Raw genomic sequence first — 19,608 nt, 5'->3', positions numbered from 1 at the left:
TCAGAAAAATGAATAAGGATTTGATCCTGTCTCTTTGCATTCCTTCTTCCTTAAGGATGTTCTCAATCCCATTTTCAGCCTCTCTTTCTTTCCATTGCTGCCTGTGTTCTGTGTATTTTTTGCACCTAAATAAAATATGGTCTACATCTTCTATAACATGACATTCAGAACATAAACCATTACTCTTCCCAATTAATCTTAGTGTACCATTAAGACCTGTGTGACCCAATCTTAGTCTACTATATACCACCTCTTCCCTTCTGTTGATACATACTGTTATTCTTTTCCTCCATACATTTTTTTGAATTGTGTGATAATGCCTTGCATTGTACTCTACCTCCCATTCATTTTGCCATTTCAGTATACCTTCTGATTTAATTTTAGATTTGGCTTCTCCCTTCCCCATTGAAATATTGATTCCTATATGTTCTTTTTTCAGCACATCCTTAGCTATTTTGTCAGCCACTTCATTCCCCTTTATCCCGACATGTGCTGGAACCCAACAAAACTGAACCAATATTCCAAGGTTCTTTATATTCAATAAAATATGTCTTGCCTCTATTACCAAGTCCTCTCTTACTGATTTTCCTGTTTCAAAACTGGTTAATACTGCCAAGGAGTCAGTACATATGACAGATCGTAGTGGCTTGATTTCTTCAATCCACCTCAATGCAGTTATTATTCCTGCCAGCTCTATAGAATATATTGATAGGAAATTATTCAATCTATAACCATATTTTTTCTTAAATGTAGGAATATATATCCCAATTCCACAATGACCATCTTGAGGATCTTTTGACCCATCTGTAAATATTTTAATAAAACCATAATATTTAGACAGAAGATGTCTTTGGCTGTATTCTGCAAGGTTTGCTTCATTAGGCTGTTTTGCTTTTTCCTTCAACAGTTCTACATCAATGGATGGCACAGGCAGCATCCATGGAGGAACTGGACTCAACACTAGAGCAGGGCTAAACTTGAAATCTAAAATTCCATACTCTCCTGCTGTATTTGTAATGTGCCATCCAAAACCAGAACTCTTTGAATGGTATTCCCAACATGCATTAAGGATTGTTAAGGCAGGATTATTTACACTTCCTTTAAGTCTCACCCAATATGTTAAGGACAACTTATCAAATCTAAATTTAAGTGGAGTTTCTTCAGCTTCAACTAATAGAGCACAAGTAGGAGTTGTTTTAAACGCTCCTAACGCAATTCTTAAACCTTTAAATTGCACTCTATCAAGTTTCCTGAGAGATGTTGCACATGCAGAACTATATACTATGCATCCATAATCTATATTTGATCTGATTAATGCTTTGTAGATGTTCATTAATGATTGTTTGTCTGCTCCCCATTGCTGCCCAGAAATCATCCTCATAAGATTTAGTACTTTTTTACATTTAGTTTCTACATGAACTATATGATGTTTCCATGTCATTCTTTCATCCATGTAGATTCCAAGATATTTAAACTTATTCACTCTTTCCAGTTGCTGATTATATAACATAATTTTAAAATTCTCTGGAACCTTCCTTCTTGTGAAGAACATTATCTTCGACTTAGGTAAAGAGAATTTAAATCCCCAGTCTAGTCCCCATTGTTCTATTATTTCTATTTCTTTTTGTAACCTTCCAACAATATATGGAACATTCCTCCCTCTTTTCCATACTACAGCATCATCTGCATACAACAGACCTTCACCTCCCTTTTCAAATAAATCATTAATCATAATATTAAATAAAATAGGACTGATAACGCTCCCCTGGGGAATTCCACTTTCCACCACATATTCTTCTGATAACTCATTACCTACTCTGACCCTCAAAGTACGATGAGATAAGAAATCCAAAATGAAATTAAACATCCTCCCATTTATTCCAATCTTTTCCAACTTAATTAATAGACCCTCTCTCCACATGGTGTCATAAGCTTTTTCTATGTCCAGAAAAACGGCTACCATCACCTCCTTCATGACTAGAGACTTTTCAACTTCATTACACAGTTTAACAAGAGCATCTGTTGTTGATTTATTTCTTCTAAATCCTGTTTGGTAACTTTTAAGCAGGGATTTCTTTTCCAAAAAATAATTCAAACGGCCCACAACCAATTTTTCCATAAGCTTTCCTAGGTGTGAAGTTAGAGCTATGGGTCTATAATTACCTGGATTCCCAGCATCTTTCCCTGGTTTAGGAAATGGGAGAATTATAGCCTTTTTCCATATCTTAGGTAACTTTCCTTCTTTCCAAATTTCATTAATTAGCTCAAGAATCTTTTCCAGTACTTCCTCAGGAAGTTTCCTGAACATAGCATAGCACAGATTATCACATCCTGGTGAGGAGTAACCTGTATTATTTACTGCCATTTTCAATTCTGACATATTAAAGCCATCATCAAGTATAGACTCAGTTTCAGATTTAGCATTTAAAATACCTTCATTCGCCTTTAAAATTTCCTCTTTCCTTTTTTTAAAACTATCTTCCAAGTGCTCTCCTTTATGTATTTCAGCAAAACATTTCCCCAACATATTAGCCTTTTCCTTATCTGATATAGCTTTACGATTTGTTTCATCAATTAGTACAGGAATATTTGCTGTTTTATATCTACCTGACATCTTTTTTACCATCATCCACATCTTATCTAATCTAGTCTCCCTTCCAATTGTGGAGCAAAACTGCCTCCAAGATTCCCTTTTAACCTCTTTAATTACTTTCCTTGCTAGAGCCTTCTTTCTTTGGTATTCTATAAGATTATCTGTAGTTAAAGTTTTACGCAGTTTTTTCAAAGCTTTATTTCGTTCTTTAATAACTTCTTTACATTTATCATTCCACCATGGAACATTGACTCTTTTCTTCTGGCTTTTACTTATAGGGATGGCCTGACTAGCTGCATTCAAAATGAGGATACTTAAATTATCATTCCTCTGATCTATAGTTTGTTCTACATTTGGAATATTCTTAACCTTTTCATTGCAATTTGTTAAATATTTCTCCCAATCTGCTTTCATAAAATGCCATTTATGATGAATGTAACTTTCTTCAATCTTCAGTTCAACTTCAATTTTACAAAAAATAGGAAAATGGTCACTACCAATACTTGTGTTCTGATCAGTCTCCCATTCACATATACTTGCTATTTTCCTATCAACTAAAGTCAGGTCAATACATGAGGTTTCATTTTTGTATATATTTATTCGTGTTCCACTACCCTTATTTAAACATACTAACATTCTGTCATTCATCATTTCCTCTACAGCCTCCCCATTTAAATCTGTATGTTTACTTCCCCATAAGCTATTGTGTGCATTAAAATCCCCACACCAAATTTCTCTGTGAGACCTTTTAATAATGTTCCTCAGCAACTCATTTGTTAGAGCTTTACATGGATTATAGTAGTTAACAATTGTGTATTTCGCCATCTTGTCAACTACGTCACGAACTTTTGAGTCACGTGATCGAGGTCTCAATTTGAAAAAAAATAAATAAATAAAAAAAAATATTGACGCGTTCACTATAAAATGTATTAAAAAAAAAATACATATTTTGCATTTATTAAAAACAAACATATGTATATACTCAGTATTAAATGTGTTAAAACGAATTAAAGGACATTAAATTAAAAATATTGTTCTTTTTACTGTTTATTTAAATAAAAAACATAGAAAAATTATAATAACTGAATAAACAAAGTCCCTGAATAACAAACTCAAAAATATTTTACACAACATGAAATAAAGATAATATATGATTTTCTTATATTTAAAATATTAAATACATAAAATATAAATAAGTCCCCGAATTAAAGGAAACATTAAATTAAAAAGAAATATATTGAAGTTTTCAATACTGAATATATTTAAAAGAAAATGATTTTAAAGGACATGAAATAAAGGAAATAAAACAATAAAATGGATTAAAAATAATTAAATAAGTCCCTGATATAAAAAATATATATATTTTAATTTATCAAAAATAAATATATGGGAGTGTATTGACTTTCAAATATACAAAAATGACTGAATAAGTCTTTCAATTATGAAACTCCAATAATTATGTCAAAGGTATATTAAATAAAACATTTAAATATAAAAATCATCATCATTAAATAAAAGAAATGAAAGTGTATTGTGAAATAAAATGATAAAAAATGTAAAATAAAAAGTAAAAAATAGTTTAAATAATTGATTCGATCACTCGTTTATATTATTCACACAATTTATTCATTGATGTTATTTCTACTTGTTTTTATTGAAAACTGGAGAACCATAAAATCATATACACTTCCATTTCTTCATAGTAATAATGTAAATTTTTTATATTTTTAATCTAAAACCATCATTTTATATTACTGTTGTAAAAAATAAAACTAATAAAAGTAAACACAATAAACAGGAAACTTTATAAAGACTTTATTTACGTATTTATGTAACAGGGTTAACGGTGTCAACAGTTCAAAAGGGAAAAAAGAAAAATAACATAAATATAATAAATACACACAAAATAAAAAGAAATAAAAATGCAGTTTAATGAAAAGTAAAAATGGTTAAAGAGAAATGAATTAGCAGCAAAAATTCCTCAAGACAGGAGAACCTCAAAAAGAAAACGTCTGTTACTGCAAAACATCTTCTATCAGGAAGTCATGGAGGATTTAAAGATCTCTTCTGTTACACTAGCTACGATGAAAAGTTTGGTGTCTCCAGAAAAATGTAATAACTGGTTTGATTTATCTGCTGCAGTTCCTCTAACGTGGCTCCGCCCTCAGACCGTACTGATCAGACTCTGGCTCCAAACTCACAAGATGGCGCCGCCCGTATCCTCGGGAAAAAAGAGTCAGTTGAGAGGAAGTGGAGACGTGGTGTCCATATTTATATACAGTCTGGTCCATCCTCATAGACCTCCATGTTAAAAGCTTTACAGCCGATATAAACGTGTTTACAACCTGCTTCTAAAACCGTTTGGTCTCTGTAGCTAATTTCTTTTTTATAAAACTCACCACCTCCTCATTTTCCAAGATGGCGGCGGCCAGAGACGCGACACTGAGCTTCAAAACTCTGTAAACATATGGAGGACGTCTCAGAGGCTTCGTTCATCTTTACATCTTTGTTTCTCTGTGTCTCTTGTGCAAAAGGAAGAACGACACAGGGTCACTCTGAGACTAACTCATTATTCTCAACAGGATTTTAAATCTGATTTGACAGGAAGTGGTCTGTAGTAGATGTGTCTGTAGTAGATGTGTCTGTAGTAGATGTGTCTGTAGTAGATGTGTTCATTCAGCAAATAAATATCCATGAACATGTTTAGAAATGATTCTGTCCAACACATGAGAATAAGATGGTTCTCTTTGGTTCCTGTGATCTGGTGTTGGTAAACAACTAGAACCAGATCACTGACGTCTGGAGCTGCTAATGAATGAATGAGTTTACTGACTGTAGATTAGCAGATGATGTGTCGAGAATAAAAACCTCTGCTGACGCGAAGAGAAGCTGAACTAATCTTAACTTTGACGTCCGATGGGAGCAACTGATTCGGCTGATGAGAGCTGCAACGACTTAATACTTTCAATCTTGTAGAAGGCAGTAACACGACCGGTAGCTCAAACCTGCCACGACCACAAGAGAAGAAGATGAAGTTACTTAATAAAACTGAAACTGCTCCCAACTGTGACTGAGCTGCTGAATATCTGGTCTGTTCCAGTGACTTTGGTCTGATTGTTGGTTGGTGATCGTTAATAAATCAACACAGACTCCAGAGCCGATGCTAATGGTGATGCTAATGGTGATGCTAATGGCGATGCTAATGGTGATGCTAACGGTCCATGTTTATAAATGTCACGTCACAGGATTATGAGCGATAAACAGTTGTAGTTATTTAATGTCCAGTTTAATCTGCAGCGTCTGAAAGATAATTAAAGACCTGAAGTCAGACCTGAACCAGCAAGTCACCAACTCAGATCCTGGAGGAGAAATAAAAACCGTAGAAGAAGACGATGATGTGTGACGACGTTCAGCTGCTCCGTCCTTCAAGTCTTTTTGTCTTTAGGACACCTGATCCGTCCTGAGAACCTGAGCGGTCACGCACACTTGGCGGTGGGCAGACAGAAGGCCATGGTGGAGGGGGGCACCAGGATGTCGGTGAAGATGGGTCGGTATCCGGCCGGTAGAGGGGGGGCGCTCTGCTCCAGCAGGTCCAGCACAGCTCCTCTGATGTCCCTGGACACGTCTCCACGGACGTCCAGCAGGACGGACACATGCTCCTCACTGAGGGAAGAGACAAACATGTCACTGGAGTTACTGGATATAATAAGAAAGACATTATGTTTATGGTTACTCTGGTTATTCCACTAACAATCAACCAGGAGTAGAGGATGTGGAGGTAACCATGGTAACCTTTACTAATCCACATCAGGTGAGGGGTTTCCAGGAGGAACAGAAACATGGAGGTAGAAAAACAAGATGAACCAAGATGGAATCAAGGTCGACAGAGACGATGGAGACGTGGAGACATCTTGGTCGTCTTCTAAGACTCTACACATTCAGGACTGGAGGAGGACATGGAGGAGGACACGGAGGAGGACATGGAGGAGGAGGAGATGGAGGAGGAGCTATTTGTTCTCCTGCATATTTTCCTCCTCTTCCTCGTCTCTTTCTCCTTTTTCTTCTCCTCCTCCATCTTCTTTTTTCCATGTCCTCCTTTCTCCTCTTCCTTCTTCTATTGTCTCCTCCTCCTCATTTCTATTTGTTTCCATGTCATCCTCCTCCACGTTCTCCTTCTCTTTCATCTTCTGACTTTTTTCTCCTCCTACTCCCCCATCTTATCTTTCTCCTCCCTCTCATTTTTCTCCTTCTGCTCCTCCACTTCCACCTCCTTGTTCTTATTCTCCTCCTTTCTCTTCTTCTCCACTTCTTCCTTCCTTCTTCTTCCTTTCTCCTCATTCTTCTTCTTCTGTTCCTCCTCCTTCATCTTCTTCCTCCTCCCCTCTATTTCCAGTAGATGTGATGCTCCTCTTCATCAGAAAAGATCTTTTGACGTATCACACATATCTGATCACAACATCTGATTTAGCGTTTCCATGGAAACAGTTGATCTCTGATCAGTCAGTGCTTAGGACGGAGACATGACGTTAATATATTTATTGTTATATTGGAGTTTAATGGGAGTAATTTACCGGCTGTGTGCGGGACGACCCGTTACCTGATGTCGGGGTATTTGGCTGCTAGTCCAGACACCTCCAGGGTCAGCATGCCGGGGTCTTTGAGTCGGATGAATTCAGCCAGGACGGGCAGTAAGGCCAGAGGATTGACTTCAGGTACGGAGCCTTCACCTTCCTGCTCAGACACAGATATCAAACCTCTGGACGGAACTGGACACTGAGACACTAAACTACAGGGCAGCAGGATAAAAATATATGTAGTTCAACATATTCATCATTAAATAATCACATTATTCAATTATGGAAAATATAGAAATCATTTTTGTTGTTTAAAGTTTTGTATTTATTTCAGAGAATTTTATTATTTTTTTCCCCCCATAATTTATATATTCTTATTCTTGTTATTTTTTCAGTCTTATTTTATTTTTATTTATTTATGTTTTCAAATATTTTCTTAGATTTTTTCCTACGACCCCCCCCCCACATTAATATTAATAATTATCTGATTTCATAATGCTATTCTTTATTTTATGATATAACTATGAAATCTTTATTATTTTATTTTTATTTTAAACATTGTTCCACAGATGTGTTGCTCCGTGCACTCACCAGGCCGTGGAAGATTTCTCTGAACAGCTGTTCGTCCCGGAGCATCTGCTGAGCGAGCTGCCTCCTCTCCTCGGCGCTCCGACACACCAGCCTCTTCTGCATCAGAGCCCGGACGTACTCCACCACCATCAGCCACTGGGCCTCCTCCTGCAGGCGCTGCACAAACACAGGACAATAAAATAAAAAACGGAAATAGAACTGAAGAGATATTTACGTGTTGCTAAGACATATGTTACCTGCCGACAGGGCGGTCGAACTCGGCCGTACAGCTCCAGGTGGCGCTCCAGGACGCTGCACAGTTTGGGGGTGGGGTCTCCCTGGGCCAGCCAGGGTCGGGTCACCAGGCCTGGGAGGAGAGGCTGGAGGTCCAGGAGGAGCTGGTCCATCACCAGGCGACACGCCCGCCGCACCGCCCGGTCCAGAGCGGCCAGAGGGTTTGGAGGCGTCCGAGAGAACCGGCCCGCCGAACGGGACGACTGCTGCTGCTGCAGGCTCTCTGTGGACTTCCTGCATTCAACACAATGTTTAATTAAGGTATTTAAATATTTAAACATGAAAAGGACCTAATGTAGAACTGTAGAAAAATAAGATAGCTCATAGAAAATAGTGAGATAAATAAATAAATAAATAATAAGCAGCGTTATGGGTTTGTTGCAACAGTCTTAGCGTTGCCCAGACCACCCTCTCCCACCCAAGATTAGTTTTTTGTAGTGGAAAGTTTATCTGGATTCTCCCTGAAACATCATCTTACTTGAGGATGATGCAGTTGCTGATGGAGGCCAGCAGGTAGTGGAGGTAGAACTTGTTTTTGTTGTTGCTCATATCTCTGCGATGCTCCTTCCCGAACTCCACCAGAGCTTCCCGAAACCTGGAGGTCGTAACAACGGACAAGGCTGTTCACAGAGCCACAAAGGTTCGGCCGCATGCTTTAAAACCTTGAGCTGGTCCAAAATGTTGGACGCACCTGTTCAGGAGGTTCTCCATCTCATACAGTCCCATCTGGATGGTCTGATCTCGCAGGGACTGTCCGATCATTAGAGCAACCCGGGCGTTCTCCTCCAGCATCTGCAAACAAAATGCAGAATACAGTATTAGACACCACCCTCTAATATAATCTACGCCAACTCTGTTACTAAACTGTATGAATTAGATTGGATTCATAACATCTACATCTACTGGAAATAGAAGAGAAGACGGAGGAGGAGGAAGGAGAAGTAGTTTTTCCCCAACTTTATCTCCAACCCTTAATTGATTCAGTAGAAAAAGACGAACAAGATGTTTCCAAACCTTTACTGACAAAGAGGTTCTGCTGCTGTGGAGAATCAAATCTACTGGAAATAGAACAGAAGAAGAAGAAGAAGGCAGAGGAGGAGGAGAAGTAGGACAAGATGAAGAAGAAGGTGGAGAAAGAGGAAAAGGAGGAGGACGAGGAAGAAGTAGGACAATGAGGGATGAGGAAAAAAGTTTTGCTCCGTTTTTATTATCTCCAACACTGAATTGAAGACGACCAAGATGTCTCCACGTTAAGAGGTCAGAAGAGGAAGAGAAGAAGAAAAAGGTGGAGGAAGAGACTTGTTTCACCTCCATCTTTCTCCTCCAGTCCTGAATGTCTAGAGTCTTAGAAGACGACTAAGATGTCTCCACACTGGTTCATCTTTTCAAACACTTGTTTCAACAGCTGGTTGTTTTTCTTCCTCCATGTTTTTGTCTCTCCTGGAAACTCCTCACCTGATGTTTACCCCAGAACAACAACAGTTCATCTGTATCTGTAGCGTTGTTGTTTACCTGTGTGATGATCGTGGGCAGACTGGTTTGGTAGAAACCCTCGTGGTCTGTATCCGGCTCCTGATCCCTCTGCCAGTCCTGCAGCTCCACCTGCAGAGCTTTGTGCATCCATTCTGAGACGCTCTTCTACAGCATCAACAACGAGAATTACAATTACTTCACAGGACGTTTCATAAAGTTCTAGATCTAAATGGTAAGGAGCATGTTTTGACGATCAAAGCGTTTGCAGCGAACTCACCCGAACGCTCTGAACATATTTGCCCTGCAGCTGCTCCAGACCCTCGGTGGAGATGAGAGGTCCCAGCTCCTCCTTCTCCACCTCCGTCACCAGCTCCGGGTGACCCATCATGTCTGGGCTGCCGACACAAGACCGTCACACTCAGAGCTGTTTGATGCTGATTGTGTGATTGTGTGATTGTGTAGCCGTGAACCTAACCTGTTGTAGATGTGCAGCACCCAGTTGAGCACAGCGAAGATTTCACCGCTCTCCAGATCCCAGCTGCTAACCTAGGCAACAAACATCACTTACATGTGCGTAGACAGGTTTTCAACAGTTTAATATGTTGATTGAAATCGCAATTTATGTACGGAGCAAATAAAGTACTAGTGCAGAGAGAGGTAGCACTGACCTGTGCCAGGTGTGCATGTAAACAGCGGTGACTGGCCCTCAGGTAGGCTCCTGTTAGGTGGTAGTGGGGCGGGACGCAGTGCTCCAGCAGGTGGCGTACGGTGGCCAGGTCTGCCATGATGCCATGCTGCAGGGCAGACAGGTGTCCCGCCAGACCTGGACCACGGGTGTGCAGGTAGGACACGCTGCGAAACCGAGCTGAAACCGCCTCCTCTAGGACCTGAGAGGGTGGAGGCGTGAGAGGAAACAGGCTGAAGATTAAAACAAACAAACCCATAAAAATAACAATTTAAAGTGTCTGTTTGTTATTAATTTACATAGTTTATAACCTTTCATGATCCTTTTACCTCCTTCTTTGATTCTATATCAACTATGCACCACATGGTGACTTGCCAACAGAATCTGAGCCGTGCCTCAATTTCATATACGGTCCCTTGCCTCCATCTAGTGGCTCAATGGTGCTACTACAGATAACAAATACAATATAGTCCATCTTGGACTGAAGGTTAGCTTTGCAATGATACCTAACATGGCTCAGTGAGTCGTTTCCCTGGGGAGTTACATGTGTGAACAACATGGAGGAAATCTCAGTCTTCTTCTGGATTGTATAATGTGCACCGTGGTAGAATGTGATGATGTCCAGGCTAAATAAAATGTCCAAAGGTTGAATTGTGTGTACGTTGCCTCCTGTAGTGGAATCAGTAGGATTTTGTAGCCAGATTCCCTTTCAAGAGGTAAAAACCCAATGTGGAACACTTTGGGTTCTTTGGTTCTCCAAAAGTCTAAATGGAGAGTGGGCCTGGTTCTACTTTTACAAGAACCTTTTTGGTATTTGTCTAAACTCTTGGTCCAGTTCTAGTCAAGGGGTTGCTGAATGAGTTCAGAATGATATCATTGCTATCAGGGTGTTTTCTACTATCTGATCTAGAAGACGTTTTAGTTTATGTTCATGTCCATCCAGGGTCCAAAGAGACCAGGGTACATAGAGACCAGGGTCATGAACATAGACCTGATTGTTTTGGAGCTATTCCTGATTTTATCTTTTCAGTTGAGCTTAAACTCTGAACCCTGGGGCTTAAAAGGAGACATTGGTGCTGACCTGGAAGAAGCGGGCTCTCCAGCAGCGAGGGCGTCCGGGCGGTAGAGGTCTGCTGCTGGTCCCCGCTCTCTCCTCCAGCAGAGTCCGATCCAGGGCCTCCTCACGCTCCACTATTCTCACAGCGGACACGAACGGAGTCGGGTTCTGTCGAGCCAGAGCCAGAGCGCTGCTCACCACCGCCCACAGCTCCCTGCCTGCAGCGACGCGGAGGAAGACGAGAATGAAGACATGGAGTTAGAACCAGAAACACTGCAGCTCTGGCTCCGTCTACTCTGATATATGCTGCAGAAACAACTGCTTTGGTTTAATTATCACCATCATCATCATCATTATTATTATTTATTTTAATCCATGCCTGTTTAACAGAGAGGTTTCTATATCACACAGTTTTATAAAGTGTTTATCAAGTTGAGCACTGGATCATTTTTAATACCAGAACATGTACAAACATTTTTGGGACAAAACAATAATCCTGTTACGATTCAGGCATCTATTCATTAACTTTGATTATAAACACACTTATTTCCATATTGTGTTTCTACTGAGTGTTTTGTTTCTGTTGGTGCAACACGACTAATTATGGGATTAAAAAAAAAAGCAAAGCAGCCACTAATCTCAATCAGGGAATTTAACTGAAACAGTTAATAAATACAAAAGTACTACTGATTTTCATTTTGTACACTAAAGTACTATCAGCACGGGACTAGTTTTACCTGGGGACCTCCAGTAATTTCTAAAAATTGCAGAGGTCGTCTGTAATCTTAATCTCGTGTAAATCAACCAAATTTTTCAAGCCTTTTGTTCAATTTGTGGCTTTTTTCTGCCTCTTGTCTCTTAAGAATCATGAAGGATGAATCAGAGTCTGGACAGATGTTAGAGTGCAAAGTGAAATCACGGATGAAATCATTAAATCAAGCATTAATGTGTTCATCTGTAAAGGTGGGGCTGATTTAAATATCAACAGTCTCATCACATCATGTTTTATTAAAATTTGCAAAATAACTAAAGCTGTCAAAATGTGTAAAATGTCCTCTGACACCCAGTGGAGTGAAGTGGTAAGTAGAAGAGACAGATCTATGGATGGTAAATTAGATTAAAACACAGAGTATGTTTATCCCGTGTGAATACGCCACATGAAACACAGGGTGGGTCGTTTCTGAATCACATGACGTCCTCAGGTAAAACTAGTCCCGTGTGAACAGGGTCTAATACCTCAAACCTTTTATTCCATGCTCTTCTCCAAAACCCCAGGAGACTTGGAAATGATCTGCTCCACGTTTTCTCCACCGTCTTGTTGTACTTGATTTGTCTTTTGTGCTGATGTTTTATTAAACATCTCTAAAGCTTTGTCTCTCCATGTTTGGGAGTTTGCTGCATTCGTCCTCTAATAAAACAACATTAGCCTCCTTCCCCTCTCTGTTTCCTTGTGCTTGCAGGAACGGCGTCAGATGTGGGGAGAGGTTTTTCCAGCTGCCACTGATTCAATCAACGCCACCATTTACACCAGACATCCACTCCCATCTCATCGTCAGATCCCAGTCACCTGGTCGACACGCTCAGCTGTGACTTTAAATACTAACGTTTTACTTTCACATTTTGTTTTCTAGATCCCTGCTTTTCTCATCCTAATTCTTTTGCTTGAAACAAACACCGTCTGAATCCTGACACTCAGCTTGTTTATTCATTTATCTTTTACCTGAATCTCAGTCCTGTAAGTATTTTAGTAATCCCTGCATCTCCTTACCCAGGGCGTCCACCAGCTGCCCGACTCCAGAGAAATATTTGGCCACCAGTTCCTGGTCCTCGGAGCTGAGGGCGCTCCCCGCCGCCCCCGCCGCCCCGTGGAGCTGCCACAGGATGTCGTCCTGCCAGAGCTCCAGATCCATGAGGCGGGCGTGGGCCTCCAGGAGCCGCCGGGACTCCACCAGACGCTCGGTCTCCAACACCATGCTCCGCACTGCAGAGGAGGTGGAGACGTATTCATGTAGTAACCTCGTTCTAACACATGAGGCTGATAAAGACATGTACTTGATGTGGTGCATCTTCTAATAAAAACAGCTTGAACTGGAGGGTAAATGTTACTCACCAGACTTGAATCAATATTTTTCTGTTAACAAATCCTGAATATTGTCTCATTTATTATTTCAGGGCTTTTAGAAATAAAGCTGAGCAGAGCAGATGTATATTAATATGGATTCTATGTTTATCTCTGTATAAATTTATCTAAAACTAAACCTTAAATAACTCATTTCTGGGAGCTCTTAAACACAATCTGTCCAGATCATTTTTTAAATATTCTGTGACCTTAAATTTAACATATTTAGATAATTTGATTAATCAGAATAGATCATACTGGACTCTATGATATAATTACAGACATGATCTGATTTGTGTAAACAGATGGATGAAGGATGAAGGACTGTCTGGCTCCTCACCGGCATAAAGTCGTGGCAGGTTGCTGACGGCAGCAAAGAGCTGTCGGTGGCTGATCGACGCTTCTCTCAGCTTCTCCAGAGACTTCAGCCCGTCTGTGTTTTTATCCGACTCCAGTCCGGCTTTCCTCAAAGCCTGTGACACCTCCGTCAGCTCGGCCCTGGCCTCCCGGAGCTGCTCCAGACCCCAGCCCACCCCCTCCAGGTACGACTGAACCATGGACTGGACAGAAAGTGATTGTTGAGGATTAGTCAAAACAATGTGCTGCTGTGTTTACATGGACTCTAGTTATTCAACCAATAATCAGTCAGGTCTAGAGGTTCTGGAGGTAATGTTTCATCAGAGCTGGAATAAATCAATTCTCTCTGAGCATGTCTGCTCCACGTGGAGTAAATATGAGATGAGGGACAGAAACATGGAGGTAGAAAAACAAGATGAACCAAGATGGAATCAATGTGGACAGAGATGATGGAGATGTGGAGACATCTTGGTCGTCTTCTAAGACTCTACACATTCAGGACTGGAGGAGGACATGGAGGAGGACATGGAGGAGGAGGAGGACATGGAGGAGGACATGGAGGAGGACATGGAGGAGGACATGGAGGAGAGAGATGGATAAAAAAGTGTTCTTCTTCTCTTCTACTTCTCTTGCCCTTCTTCTTTTCTGCCTCTTCATGTCTTCTCTGTTTCTTCTTCTACTTCTTCTTCTCCCCCTCCTCCTAATCTTTCTTCATCATCTTCTTCCTCCTTCATCTTTCTTGCTCTTCCTCCTCCTCCTCTTCCGCCTTCTTCTTCCTCCTCCTTCATCTTATTCCTCCTCATCCTTCTTTTTCCTCCCTTTTTCTCCTACTTCTATTTGTATCCTTCTTCTTCTTCTTCTACTACTCTTCCCCCTTCTTGTCTGCCTCTTACCTGTCTTCTCTGTCTGTTTCTTCTTCTTCCTCCCCATCCTTCTTCTTTCTCCTTCTCCTCCTCCTCCTCTTTCATCTTCTTCTTCCTCCTCATTCTTCTTCTTCCTCTTCCCTCATCATCTTCTTCTTCCACCATTGCTTTTCTCCTCCTCCTCCTTCATCTTTTTCCTCCTCGTCCTTCTTCTTCCCCCTTCTCCTCCTCCTTCTTCCTCTTCATCAGTAAAGTTCTACATTAATGTTTGGATGTGAACACAGTGTTATGAGTCGTCACCTTGAGTCTGGTGTGGACAGACGCCGTCCTCTGACTCTCTCTCTTCTTGTACTGGCTCAGACGCTCCAGATTTTCGGGCCGACAGAAAACGCCCGACGCCCACTTCAGGGCAGCGCCGCGGGCCAGACGCTCCGCCCTCTCCACCTCTGGCCAAACCTCAGCCTCCGGCACCGTGTCTGGTAAAAACACGGAGGAGCATTTATTAACACGACGACGTGAGTGAATAAAGAATAAATAAATAATTATGAGGGATCTTTCTGCAGTCATGTCACATTAATTAACCAGTAGCATTACACCTGAGTCTCTGACTAAACTGTGAGCCATCCAGGTGCTTTCTGGGTAACGTAGTGGGTAATGAATGCAACAAAAATAAAATAAAAACAACATTATCTCCAGTTTTGTTGCATCAAACTAGATGTTTTCATGAAATTGCAAAACTTTGAGCTCAGTTCATGTGGGTTTCTAATCAAAGACACAAAATATGATTTAGTTGATGTAATAGTTTAGGGTTATTCAGATGTTCTCAAGGAGAAACAGTTCAATCACAGTTGGACCAATTTGGAAAATCTTTTGGAGAAAAATGCCTCGAGACAAGGGCACAACCTCTCCCATGTCAGAGAAACTGGAATCATCTGTTCAAGTCACTCAGTCATTACTTCTGTCGCCACAGCAGCTCTTTCTCCAAAAAGGAGAAATTAAATCTAGCGTGCCGAGACAAGGTTTGTTCCCAGCTGGGAAGAAGTCGTGTGTCAGGAATGAGCAAGTCCTGGCTTATTTAATCTGTTTCTCATTTACCGGCCTGAGAAGAGTATTCTCTGTTACAGCTCTCAGTGCCGTCACTGTTTCACCGTTCTGCTCAGCTACCTATCACAGAAGACTGAGAGTTAGAATATGTTTAAGGCTCAGTTTAGAACTTACTTTAACATCTGTTCTGGGAAATCTGATCACAGGTGTCCATCTTTAAGTACCTGTGTTCTTCACATGCGTCCCAGACCAGAACTTCATACCTCTGTATGTAAATAAACATTGACATTGTTTGGGGAACAGTAATGGATCTCTACCTCCTGCTGTTTCAGTGTTGGACCTGTACTTTAAGATGAACGGATGTTAGTGCGAGGTCTGAACGGGGAACAAGAGATGAAGATCTCATGATAAATCAATGAGCTATAAACCTGCAGTGGTGCTGCTAGAGTTTGGGCTAAAGATTTTCTTTTAACTTCATATCAGGGAATCCAAAACTAGGTGTCTGTTGAAAGGCAACACTGTGATATTAGTTCAGTCAGACGTCTGTTGTGACTGTAGCGGAAACCAACGAACCACAGTGTGAAACCTAACATAACCTCAGTTCACACCTCCTGATAACGACACCAGTAAATATGAATATTTCACAAGTCTAGTTGTCTCAGTCAAGTCTATCCACATACACTAACCAGCCACAACATTATAACCACCTTCCTAATATTGTGCAGGTCTCCCTTGTGGTGACTCATCAGAGAATGGACATGGGCCTTCTGAGGGTGTCCTGTGGTGTTACTGGGGGGGTCTTTGAGGGGAGGGGCCTCTGTGGATCATCCCACAGATACTTGATCAGTTTGGGATCTAGTGAATCTGGAGGCCAGGTCAACACCTTGTGCTGTTCTTTATGTTTTTTTTTTTAGTTGTTCCTAAAGTGTTTTTGTGTGTGTGTCTGTGTCAGGCTGCATCCTGCTGGGGATGGCTGCTGCCATCAAGGAGTGTCATTGCTATGGGGTGGGGGTGCCTGGTCTGGTCTAGGTGGGGTGGGGGTGCCTGGTCTGGTCTAGGTGGGTGCTACATGTCTAAGTAACATCCACACCAATGAATGCCAGGTCCAGAAGTTTCCCAGCAGAACACTGAACTGTCACAAGACGGTTTAAATGTTATTCACTTCTCCTGTCTGTGGTCATAATGTTGTGGCTGCTCTATATTATTAAATTTTGTGCCAGTCACAAATAAACCCCATTACATTTATAAAGACGATTCAGAACCATCAGATTTTTCTGTTTTTCTCCAGCTGAATCCACGCACACATCAAAACGAAGCTAATTCTGCTGATTTAATTTTCCCCAAACACAAACTCCAGCTCCCAGTGAAACTCCCTGAATCCATGGCAACACAATACTTCCTGAGAGGAGGAAATAAAACCAGGCAGCGCCCATAATGCCTTCTTGCCTTATCAAACAAACATGATGGATAATATCCTCAAACCCTTTCTGGTAATAATGAGATGGAGCCTCTGAACTCGCCCATAAAAAGAGAGAGGAGCATCTGGAGCAGCAGCGGCGTTCAAGTATTGATGTTTAGGGAATCAGATACGGTGCACAGTCTGAGTCAAACTTTTCCCTGCGTCCTGATGGAGATGGTTTTTATAGCCGGCTCAAGCAGGATATCATTCCTCAGCTCGCAGACATCAGAGTCACATGACCATGATTCCATCTGAATTGCACATCTTAATTGGTCTTAACTGAATAATGCACCGGTTTAGTGACTCAGCAGAGAGTGATGTGCTGCGTTGGGCCACCAGCACAGAACAGGCTTTCTGTGACTTCAGGCGCTTAAAACATGTGACAGCGACGGATTAGACTTAAAGTTCAGGTCCTGTTGGAGTAAGCCATAGTCATTCATGGGTGTGTACGTGTCGATGTTGGGACGTCCCAGTAACACAGACCGTCTCTGTCTCAGAGGAGGTCATGGGACGCGTTGCATGCTTTCTAAACCTGAAACGTCATCATCAGCAGCTCTGCACAACAACAAACCAAAGAGCCGTGCACGCAGGGAAGCGATGATGAGTCCAGAAACACGACAACTACTCACCGATCAATGCACCACAATGCTGCCATGGAAACCAGCAGACTCTCGGGTTTCTCTCTGTCTCATAGCGGAGACACACAGTTGTTATCTAGAGAAGATGTTTAGAGCTGCAACCAAAGATTGTTTTTGTAATCGATGTATTTCTAATAGACAAAGTGTCTATGAAATGTGATAAAGCAGCGGAAAACATTCATTTATCTGCAGAATTTGATCTTTTATTTCATAAAATGTCATTTAAGACAAAGAAAAGCAGCAAATATTTGACGTTTTCTGATTTAAAAGTGAAACACTTGATGGATTATTATTAAAATAGTAGTAAATGTGATGTGGTCACTGGTACTGGTCTAGAGATGCAACTAAAGATTGTCTTTGTCATTGATCAGTTAAATTTTTGCCAAATTGTCAATTAAATATGAAAAATCTGTGGAAACATTCACACAAACTGCAGATGAATGTGACATTTTAAAATATATTGCATAAACTCATCATTTAAGGCAAATTCTAACATCTGAGAAACTAAAAGCAGCAAATATTTGACATTGTCTGATTTAAAAGTGGCTGAAACGATTTATAGATGATTAAAATAGTTTTAAATGTATTCACTGTACATTTATTCAATCATTATTCACTCTTGAAATGGATTGTGATGTGTAGTCACTGTCACATGTCTCGCTAAGAAGCTAATGAGGCAAATAAAGGTTATTTTTACATAATTTATTTTTATTTTTTGTTAAAAGCAGCAAATATTTAACTTTCTGCTTTAAAAGCTACAAAAACCAGATTACCACAATAGTTTTAAATGTATTCATAAGTCTACAGATGCAACTAAAGATTAACTTCCTTATTATTTAATCTGCATTTAATCTTTCAGTCTATCATATGTAATAAAGTAGTTGTTCAAATCTCTTCAGACTTTCAAACTTTCAAACGAGCCAATGTTTTACTTTAAAGTCTCAATGAACCGACGACAAAACATTTTGCTTTTGTATTTATTTATATATTTCTTGTGCTGTTGTCGCTGCATCTTCGAGATTTTATTCAGTCGATAATCTGACTTTAAAACAATCAGCTCTGATTCAGCTGGTTTTATGAATCTGCTTCTCACTGGGAACTTGAAGTCAGAGAGAAAACGTGACACTGACTCGTCACGTTTTCTCTCCAAAACAATAACACAGAGGTTTCCTCATTCTGTCTGTTATTTCCAGCTGTCACTGAGCTTCCACTCATCCAACAGTCATCTCCTCAAATTGTTTCTTTTGTTAAAGAATGGAAATTTAAACCTCTATACTGAGCATGAAACCTGCTGATGAAGAACATGTTAGAGGATTTAAAAACTCCAGAAAGGAAACTATATTAAAATGAAATGAAATTAAAACTTCTAATAATCAGAGAGAGGATGTCAGTGGTGTCTGACAGCTGCTCAATCTGTAATCAGATCATCCCTCCACACCTGATTCATTCATCTCTCTGACAGAGAAGCGACACCACCACAGCCCCACGCTCTGCTTCATCTCTTCAGAGTAAGTGGGTGTCGGCCGCCCGGCAGCGCTGTCAACAAGCAAACAGTTTGTGTCGTTACCTTCTGGTTTGTCGCCACCATTCTTCTGATCCCCAGCTGACATTGAAGTTCAGTTTTCGGCCGCCCGTCCGACCCGACGAGACTCCTGTATTCCCCCCCGAGGGCCGGCGCTGAGGGTGACGAGGAGGAGGCAGGTGAGGAGAGACAGAGATGGCACGGAGGAGGAGGAGAGGAAGAAGAAGAAGAAGGAGAAGGAGAAAGGGTGGAGGAGAGAGGGCACATATCCATTCTACTGACGGCTTTCCTCTTTTCCACCCTTCACACACACTCTCTCTCCTAGACACATCCTCTGCTGAGAGGCCGGCAGGAAAGGGA

The 19,608-nt window shown here is 40.8% G+C and overlaps 1 protein-coding gene across 1 annotated transcript; it reads right to left on the bottom strand.

The window, feature by feature from the left end:
* Positions 1-5,883: 5,883 nt before the first annotated feature.
* On the bottom strand, positions 5,884-19,336 carry exoc3l1 (exocyst complex component 3-like 1; the record flags this gene model as incomplete). Its single annotated transcript, XM_084554672.1, has 15 exons — positions 5,884-6,256; positions 7,191-7,324; positions 7,759-7,914; positions 7,995-8,265; positions 8,510-8,626; positions 8,723-8,823; positions 9,544-9,669; positions 9,782-9,899; positions 9,980-10,050; positions 10,173-10,391; positions 11,271-11,464; positions 13,015-13,227; positions 13,706-13,925; positions 14,886-15,061; positions 19,294-19,336. The coding sequence occupies 15 exons, from the start codon at positions 19,334-19,336 to the stop codon at positions 6,070-6,072; spliced, it is 2,346 nt and encodes a 781-aa protein (XP_084410798.1). The 3' UTR covers positions 5,884-6,069.
* Positions 19,337-19,608: the final 272 nt, after the last annotated feature.

This window comes from Chelon labrosus, assembly GCF_963514085.1.
Source record: "Chelon labrosus genome assembly, chromosome: 11".
NCBI lineage: Eukaryota > Metazoa > Chordata > Actinopteri > Mugiliformes > Mugilidae > Chelon > Chelon labrosus.
This window is presented reverse-complemented; position numbering and strand designations above follow the sequence as displayed.